Source organism: Syzygium oleosum, unplaced genomic scaffold (assembly GCF_021117445.2).
Source record: "Syzygium oleosum isolate NSW1041296 unplaced genomic scaffold, Sole_v2.1 Sole_v2.17, whole genome shotgun sequence".
In the NCBI taxonomy this organism is placed as follows: Eukaryota; Viridiplantae; Streptophyta; class Magnoliopsida; order Myrtales; family Myrtaceae; genus Syzygium; species Syzygium oleosum.
The window spans coordinates 8,481,102-8,491,016 of NW_026607501.1; the positions used below are offsets into that span (position 1 = coordinate 8,481,102).

Here is a 9,915-nt window from a genome sequence, read left to right on the forward strand (position 1 = left end):
GCGGAGCTTGTCTTTGGAAAAACGATGCAGATGCAGCTCTCTCTCTCTCTCTCTAGCTAGGTTAGTCTAAGGACATGCATGTAATATATGTCCGAATTAGATCGAATGGAAAAGATTACACACGTTAGTCCAACGTCATTGGCATATATAGCTGGTGGCTATCCGGAAACAGAATCCAAGGATCATTACTTCATGTTAAGGTGGAATAGCTTTTTCAAAGTGAATAAGACTTGTTTTAGTATAGTGTTGATCGAAGCAGACAAGATCTCGCGTCATTGTCCTAAAATGCGTGCGAATCGATTGAGAGTTAGGTCTCGAAGAATAACTTAGAAATACTATATAGTCCAGCCAAAAGGGGTATCTAGGGCTTCACCGTTCCTTGCACAAGGAAGAGAGTACTTTAATTTTATCCTCAACTCGCTTTCTCCTAATTAGAGAAAATGTCGCACATACCCCTTTCTAGTGTTGATCACATGCTAATCTAAATTAAAGAAAAAAAAAAGAACCGGATAATGTTTGGTCTTGACTCATATGTAGTCATCTAGATTGATAAAGTATTGTCGAGTCAAATTTGCATGCGCGTGTAGATAACATGTATAATTTAGAACTGTTAAGTAAGCGACACATTAATTTTAGATAACGGGTCGTATAATATGATGCAAGAGCTAAGTAACTCCCGTCGAAATTAGGAAATCTTGAAATCCTGCTAGAACGATCTAGACCTATTATTTCTCTGTCTTACTCCTGGTAGGACGCGATTGATTTGTTTTATGACAGTGAATCTATAGATGCCTTCTTCCATCTCCACCCTCTCGTTGTTATGCAGATGCATATCAGTGGACATGTCTCGCAAAATATCTCCAAGACAGGCATATATAATTGAGCACGAACATGGAACGTCACGTCGGAGTCTTCCTGATCTCCTGTTACCATGAACAGAACGTAGATATCATCCACATGGCAGCTCTATCTCCAACGAGAGAGAAGCACTGTCATCGACTTTCGGGAGGGTTGGTCCAAGAAAATATTGATAGATTTGCAGCTTTTTCTTAATGATGATTGTCGTTGTCGTGACCTAATAAAAAAAAGATTATAGGACGATTATCGATGTTTGGCACATCTGTCTCCACTTAGGAGGAGGGATCTTCGCAGCATTTTGCTTTCATTGCGCAATGACTTTTGCGTGATCGAAGACGCACGGATCATTCCTGCGTGCATAAGCAGCATTTTAGTCATTGATCGCCTCACGAATTCCTGATTATGTGTCGTGAAAACTGTTCAGTCGAAACTAATGACGTTCCATCGAGACAAACGGTACAAATTGCCGGCTCTATCGCTGAAAGATTCTTGAATCTTACGCATGTCGTTTCACTGTTCGCGATAACCCTAAGAGATGATCGAGCTAATGATGACAAAGGGATCCTCAATGCCTTTCACCTCAATGCTTCTCCAAGGTAATTTATCAAAGTTCGAGGAATCAAAAAGCTCTACATAGCAAGTCACTGTTAGTCTGCATCAAGGGCCAATGCCATGTTTATGTCCAAAAGTTGCATAAAGTATGTGACTGAATGAGCTAAAGAGACATTATTATGTTTGCCGAATCACCATCTTATAACATATAATAGGGCAGTTCTCATAGATAATTGTACATCTTCCTTTTTTTTTTTTCTATATTTAGAGGGGAAAGTTAGGCTTCTCCATGATTCGAGCATCTGCATCCAATGGGTTTGGAGCACGTCGAGGCATTAAGAGATTCGGAATCGAGAAGAAAGCGATTTGGAGCCCATTCCTCGGTGTCCTGAATTATTTGACCTTTTCCCTCATGTTGGAAACTAGTGTGGTGATCATGCCACGTGTTGAAGTGGGTACCGGCCACACTTGTAGGGCATCTACTAGATTGAGCTAAAGAAGGTATTGATCTATAGAGAGAGAGAGAGAGAGAGAGAGAGAGAGAGAGAGAGAGAGATTAGGTTTTGGGGGTGCGAAATGTAAAACCAAGGGAAATGACCAGAATCACTATGACTTTAGGGCGACAAATGGGAGAACTGTAACCACCACTTTTTGGGAGTATCTTCTTATCTTGATGCTCCATTTGAGTAAAACTTACGTTTGAAATGGAACCTTGTCCCTCTTTCGGTTTTGCCCACAACTCAAGGAACTTCCCTTTGTTTTGCCAGAACATTCTTTCATCACATACATTATTAAAGGTTAAAACTGATCCTAAAATTGATTGAGTGGTAAGACGATCGGACTAATCTTCCTGCACTTTGAGAAGTATAGGATTTCGGGTTTGGTTTCTACTCGGTGCAATTACTTGAGGCTGGGAAGTCACGAAAGAAATATTTGTTTGTAATCCCTTGGTCCCGACATGAATGACTCACTTTCGACCGGACCGATGGACTTTTTGTATAATGTGCGAAAGCTGGCACACAACACTGCCAAATACACAATAAGAAGGAAGATTGCAGTGGTTAGAAGGATATTGGAACTTTATAATGCAAAACGATTGACAATTTCGTTACTTTATCACCGCATAATATCAATGATGGAACAAATACTTTGTATATATGTAAAAGATAGATTTTATTAGTTTATGGAATGATGTGATGGAGTCTTATTATGTGTTTATTATAATCCCCTTGTCTAAATATTCACTAGCAGTTTGTTACTTTATTTTATACCTAACATTGCTCCTTTCATAACACCAGGTGGCTGAAGGGACTGCCACTTTAAACCTCAAAAAGAATAGGGTTTCCATATCTAATTTTAGTATCACTTAATCCTATTGTTTCTGGCTGAAAAAGCACTTAGATTACTTAGAGATATTATTCACGATACCACCAGATTGTGAACAAAAAATGAATTTAGAAGTGGGAAGTTATTGTCATTATTTTTAAGGCGTTTGTTAAGCTAACAACAATGATCTTGTGCATTACATGCAATACTATTCCATGTTGCATGCTGCTCAACCCTAAATGCAGCTTCATGTCCAGTACATATTCTGGTATTATTATAAGTCATTTGAAGCCAATATGGACAGGGATTTCGGGTTCGAGAGAGAGCATGAACATGGAAAGAGAAAAAAACAAAAAGAATCGACTTATATTATAGAATAACCACGGTTAATTAAATGAAGAGTCCTTAAAATATGGTTCGATAGAATAGCTAATCTCTATAAGTGAGTGCGCAACCGAAAGTTACAGATTCTTTTACATTCTCTCCATGTGCAGAAGGATTTAAATATGTGGTCATGTCCAGCTGGATTCTTTCAGTTTCTTCTCATTCTCCTGCTTCCGAACGAGAGATAGAAACTCCAATTCAAACACAAACTCCCTTTCTACTATAAGTTCCAGGCTTCCAAGACCGACATTTTATTAGGAAATAACTTGAATAAGATCTACGTACGGTGATGCTAACTAGTGCTCGTTTCTCTTGTGGGATGCAGTATACTTAAAGCCAAAAAAGGAAATAAAATACTACTGACTTAACTTCAGGTTTCTCCATTAATTAAGGGTACTTTTTTGCTGTTCATCTGTCTTTATTTTATCCCTTAATGGACAAGCTTCAGAGATGATGGGGTCGCATTATTCTGGTCTTGTGGTTGATATTATCTTGACTTGGATCTTTTGGTGGATGTCATGTTTACCTACCGTTTTTAGATAAGTCGAGCTTTCCAACATGTCACCATTATCCGCTAGATTGCTTTTCTAGATTTAGTGATGCGTTCAGGTCAGATTGTGATGTTATCGATCACATCTTAATTCTGTGTTCTTGACAATATTTTAATGCAATAATGTAGCTTTCCTCATCCCTAGCTTACCTTGTTTGAACAAAGAAGGAAGCGTTTCTGTTCCTGTTTGATTTTTTGGGGTAGAGACAGGGACCTACACAGTTTCAACCACAGCACAAGGAACTGAAGCATAAACATAGGTTTATGTCAGGGGTCTGGTTTATTATGCACACATGCATGTAACATTTCATTTCTGATTTGCTACACCAGACTGGGCATAATGAATGTAAAAATTGTGGTTGGTATTGGCATATGGTTCGGTATTTCAACTAAAGTTCAGATTTCAAGCTAAGGGAAGAAGTATTTACGGTCGTATCGTATCCGATAGTCACTGAACGGGGTCATAGTCCCAGATTCTGCCATGGAGGGGTCATTGTTGATAGCGATGAAGATCGCAATCCACGTTTCTCAAAGACTTGCGGGCATCTCTTAAAATGGTCAGTCTTTTCCAACGTCATAGAGTACACACTTTCTTCTACCTTCTGTGGATATTCCAGTTAGTCTTAATACAACATGTCCATACACTCAGTTTCAAAACCGATTGACCCGGGAAATTAATTTGCATTAGGTGATATTCTAGCATGTCATGTCGTATATGTCTATTGTCAAATAATGACCGCATTTACAAACTACATGAAAAGTGCTAATTTATCATCTCTAGCATGTTCAGAAGCCGAACACAATCACTTTTATAATATATAGATTGGTTTGGCTGTTCGCATGAGCAATGTAACTAGCTCAATGTTATGCTCAGATAAGTAGACTAGACTGATGCAAGGAAGAAGAGAAGCGAATCATGTATAAAGCAGGCTGTTTTATTTTTTACCAACGTTTAGTTACAAAGAATGAATACAGGAAATGCTTCTGCTTGCAGTTTATAAAGGGGGGTTTCCTAATATTAAATTAAAGGTTGCTAATGAAAACTCAGAGGACAGAAACGAGGCCCTGAAAATGGTGTGCCAGTTTAGTCCTCTTTCACTTCAAGGAACAGCTTCTTTTAATTAGCTTTTGTACGAACAAATTCAAATGGATTGCAACTCGCTGGTAATGCCTTGGTGGCCTCCCAAATTAGATAGATGCCCCAGAAACACAATGCATCAAGAAGCCTCATTTCCTCTTCTGAGCATACTGTCTAGAGTTTAGCTGATCTGACAGATGCGGCCAGATTGACAAGTTCTCTCCTCAAGATCTTCCCTGCCGGAGATTTTGGGATGCTGCTGATGAAAGCTACCCGTCGTATCTTCTTGTATGGAGCAACCTGCAGCAAATACTCAAAGTTAAAATTTGGATCCACCAAAAAAGCTGTTAACTCTAATTGATAATTGTGGCTAAAATCCTATATTTCTTTGTATATATTCCTAAAAACTGTTGGAACTATTCCCAGGAGTCAAAACATTTGAACAAAACTAAGACCATGATTAGATGACCCATAAGGTATGCTAGCCCATACATATGCATGGCATATGCACAGATTATGAACATTCGAACTTGTATGCATGAGAAGGAATGTGTGGAAGGTCCTGTGTTTGCTTTCAGTCCAATAGTTCTGCATAACTCCAAGAACATCTAAGTGGAGAGGAAAAGGCACTACTTAATGGGCTGTTACTTTAGCGACCAAAAAATAAAATGGGCTGTTACTTTTCTTATTTTACCATCTCTACGTAATAAACAGCATCAAGTGGAATCTGCTTCCTATCATGTTATGTAGCAGGAAACAGACCCCAGAGACCAAGTTGTGATTCTTTTGCAGCACAGAGCATAAAATAGCACCAACTCGGTGCAAGTTAATGCATATATATACAGCATCTTAAAGACTAAGGGCACCCTTGCTATATGTTTAGAAACAATCATCTCCCTGCCTTATGGGAGAGAAAAGTACACTCACTGAGTGGATTCCACAAAATACCTGTTTAGCAATGAAGTCCATAACCTGAGATTCAGTAATGTTGCTTCCAGGTTTTCTAACCACATAAGCCATGGGAATCTGCCCTGCTTCTTCATCAGGATAACTGCTTCCACATGATCACAAAACACAGAAAAAGTGGATCAACAAAAGCAACATATCACTACTGTGCAGTTAAGAAAAGGCAAGAAGACAAACAGTCTAGGAAATTCTGATGAACTTGTTTAATAACAGAAATTTTACTGAAATGCCGATATGTAAACTGATGTATCATCCTCAATGAACAATAGTCTCATGAAAAATGCAGAGCACATCCTACTAAGAGATGCAAAAAATTTTAAGGGTGTGGGAAAAGTTTGAGATAGAAGCCGGCAATTCACACGAATCATACCAAGGATTTGAAAACTGAAAGGATATATGAGTTCTGACTCCTGCAGAATGTAATTTGAGCGATAAGAAAACAATTAAGGAAGTGAAGATGCATACGGAATCACAGCAGCATCCGCAATATCAGGGTTGGAGTGAAGAAGATGTTCCAACTCAGCAGGAGCAACCTGAAAGATGCATGAGATGATCCATCACCAGTCGATGAGAACAGACAACCGAAGACAAGCCAAAAACCATCCAGTGAAAATGCCATATCGGGCTAGTCACCTGATATCCCTTGTATTTAATCAACTCCTTCAGTCTGTCCACAATGAACAAGAACCCCTCGGAGTCGATATAACAAAGGTCACCAGTCCTCAACCAACCATCCGAGTCAATTGTCTCGGCAGTTGCCTTGTCATCCCCTACATAACCTGCAACTCCAGTCACCTATTGTTAGCACCATTCTAATGTGGGGACTTCAGATAGTTTCTATTCAATGGTTTAATGAACTCAATTTGTTATTGATAAGTGATAAACATCAGTCAGACGGTAGTAATAATACTCGCTAGCAATTTTTATTTGCATAGCACCATTTCTAATGCAGCTACCTTTCAAGCAAGCAGTTTCAACTTCCTGTTCACAATGGAACCTAGAATCTGGCCGACATAGATTCATTTTCTATTGTTTCCATCATGAATCAACCAAATGACCCAGTATCGGCTGTTATAATTACTAATCCTCGGAATTTCAATCCACAATGACAAAAAGGTGCAAAATGTGGAGGTGAAATGCTACATACTGAGAAATATTTTGTCAAAGGAAGATGCGTCCAAAGAAGCAACCATGAAAAACTGTGAAGTATATAGAGTCCTGTGATCAACAGCAGATCAAGTAACATCCACCCAGAAAAAGAGCCAATCATTTGATGCTAGGCAAGATGCACGATAAACTGATTGAGAACTTTTGATCACAAGTGTCAAAATAAAAGCAAAGGAAGGTGTTATTTTCACACAGTTTAATACAGCTCCTAATTATGCCAATTCTTACCTTTCATGATAGTTGGGCCTCGCAGCCATAGCTCTCCTCTCTGACCAGGAGGCAGGGCATCCCCAGTGGTAGGATCAACTATCTTTGCTTCCATATTTTCAGCTATCCGACCGACAGAACCATGGTGGTTTGCCTCATCGGGCCCCAATATCCTAGTTGCCCCTCCACAAGTCTCTGTCAGACCATATCCCTATTATACAATGAGAGTTTTGACCCTTTGAGTTAGAAATCCGAGGAAGTATTAGTAGCGTTATAGTTTTCACACATTATAAACCTAATAATCAGAAGAACAATTTGATATCTCAAATATAAGCAGAGCTGAAACAGAAGTTTGATAGTTTCCCAGATTAGTAGGCACGGGCAGCCATTTGCTAGTAGTCGATCGAGAAAGTACCAGATGAGATTACTTCGTTTGACACATGAGTAGAAGTTAGAGCTCACTAAACTAGTTATTGCTTAAAGATGTCATTTTAACCCACATAGTCCAATCAATGCATTATGTTACTTTCAGCCAATTGTTCGAATTATTAACAAATTAGTTGAAGAACACCCCGGTTATATCTACAATAATCCAAACCTGATCATGGGGGCATAAGTTCCAAAGGAAGCAACCAAACTCGCCAACTTGGTTAGACAGTGTGTCGAACTCAATTGCGCTCCACTGGACTCAGGATCTAATAATGCACCACTTGCCGCTATGCCCACTCGTAGGACCACACTGCAAGAGGAAGGAGCTCATGCTGGCCTCCACCGTCTCCAAAAAGAGCAGTCAAAGCTGACAACTATGGGAGACCTCTTCGTCTCCATATAGAATGCCATTTCATACTATTCAGCCGACAGATATCGTGGCTCGAATTAAGAAAGGTCACCAGTACCAGGTCAAGCGTCATGAGAGTTCACATTCAAATTATACATTTATCAATAGTTAATCACGCACCCGTCTCGGGGTTTGTTGCAGATTTGCATTCGACCAGGTATTATTTTATCAGGAAGTCAGAACGTTAGTAGATAATGGGGTCCTCCCAAACTCGGTCAACCAGCTCTAGAAGCCCATCATTTCAAAGGTAAACAAATGCCACACTCTCCGTCTGGATAAACAATTAAAGCATTGACCAAAAAGCGTCTCAATTTTTGATTTTGAGCCCCGCCCAATGTCATGTGGGAGTTACTGTTCGCAGATGATAATGGTATAAAATTACCTGGACGATCTCCACGTGCGGGAACTTCTCTCTGAAACGGTGGGCGACCTCCTTCCCGAGCGGGGCGCCGCCGCACCCGAGCCCCTGGAGCGAGCTCAGGTCGTACTTCCCCGTGATCTCCGACTTCACGAACGCCACGATCAGCGGCGGGGAGACCGGCATGTACGTCACTCGGTACTTCTCGATTGCCCTTAACATCGCCACGAAATCGAACTTCTCCATCAGAACCGCCGTCTCCCCGAACGCGAACGCTCTGACCAGCATGAAGAACCCGAACACGTGGAACAGGGGCAGCGTGAAGAGGGCCACGGGGTGCGGCTCCGACGCGTCTCGCTCCGGCTGCAGGTCATAAAGCCCCGCCAGCAGCGCTATCAGATTGCGGTGAGTCAGCAGGACCCCTTTGACTCTGCCCGTCGTGCCCGACGAGAACAGGATGGCCGCCGAATCGGACTGCTCGACCCGGCTCGGAGGCATTGCCTCCGCCGCAGCACCGTCGCCGTGCCGAGTCAGCATGGAATCGAACTCGGGCGAGTCGATGAGGACGGTGCCGCGGGGGACCCTCGGGAGCTTGGGAGCGATCTGGGAGGTGGAGAAGGCGATGGCCGGCCGGCAGAGGCGGAACTGGTGGGCGATCTCGGAGGGGGAGCTGAGGGGATTGGCGGGGGAGACGACGACGCCGATGGAGAGGAGGGCGAAGTAGACGACGGGGACGTGCAGGGAGGGAGGGGCGAGGATGAAGGCGACGTCGCCCTTGGCGAGGGAGAAGCTGGACTGGAGGGAGACGGCGAGGGAGCGGACGCGGCGGAGGAAGTCCGGGTAGGAGAGGCGGTGGCCGGAGGAGGCGTGGACGAGGAAGGCGGTGGAGGTGGTGGAGGGAGGGAGGAGGGAGAGGGCGTAGTGGGAGATGGAGAGGGGGAGGGACGGGGGAGGGAGGGGGACGTGGGGGCGGAGGCTGCGGAAGGTCCTGGTGGCGGGGCAGTAGCCGCTGCCGGGGTCGACGGCGGCGGCGTCGACGGCGGCGCCGCCGGAGGCGCTGGAAGGGTGGTCGGCCATGGGGACGGTGGAGGGAGGTGGGAGAAGCGAGGAGGTGGTGGTGGTGATGGGGTCTTTTGGATGCTTCTATTATGACTGTTGGAAACGCCACACAATCTCTCGTTTATATAGAACATCTCGTCCTCTTTGGGCGGTAACCATAAGTTTAAATTAAATTAAATTTTAAAAAAAATTCCTCGTCGGTTAAGAATAATAATAGTGTGGAAAAATAAATTTGAGCTGTATATTTCGACATAAAGATATCGTTTTTGACCCAAAAAAAAAAAATAGAGATATAAGCGCGATCTTGAGAGATATCGAAAATCGAAAGAAATATTCTAATTATCTCTAAAACGGGAAAATATCGTACGAAACTATCATAATCATCTCTCGTCATTTCAGAATTTTTAATTTGTTCAATATGATTTTTGAACTTTAACCCAATGTACAATCGAATCCTTAGTCCATTAATTCAAGTTTCGGGTCAAAATCGAACATTTTTATATAGGGATCAGATCGGACATGTATCGAAACTTGAGGGACTACATTAAACAAATTAAAAAAATTTAAAGATG

General features: G+C 42.2%; 1 protein-coding gene across 1 annotated transcript; it reads right to left on the reverse strand.

The window, feature by feature from the left end:
• Positions 1-4,587: 4,587 nt before the first annotated feature.
• On the reverse strand, positions 4,588-9,377 carry LOC115678926 (4-coumarate--CoA ligase-like 9). Its single transcript, XM_030602438.2, has 6 exons — positions 8,309-9,377; positions 7,110-7,299; positions 6,348-6,493; positions 6,180-6,247; positions 5,697-5,799; positions 4,588-5,048 (listed from the first exon to the last, which is right to left on the reverse strand). Exons 1-6 carry the CDS (start codon positions 9,359-9,361, stop codon positions 4,923-4,925), a joined length of 1,686 nt encoding a protein of 561 aa, XP_030458298.2. The 5' UTR covers positions 9,362-9,377; the 3' UTR covers positions 4,588-4,922.
• Positions 9,378-9,915: the final 538 nt, after the last annotated feature.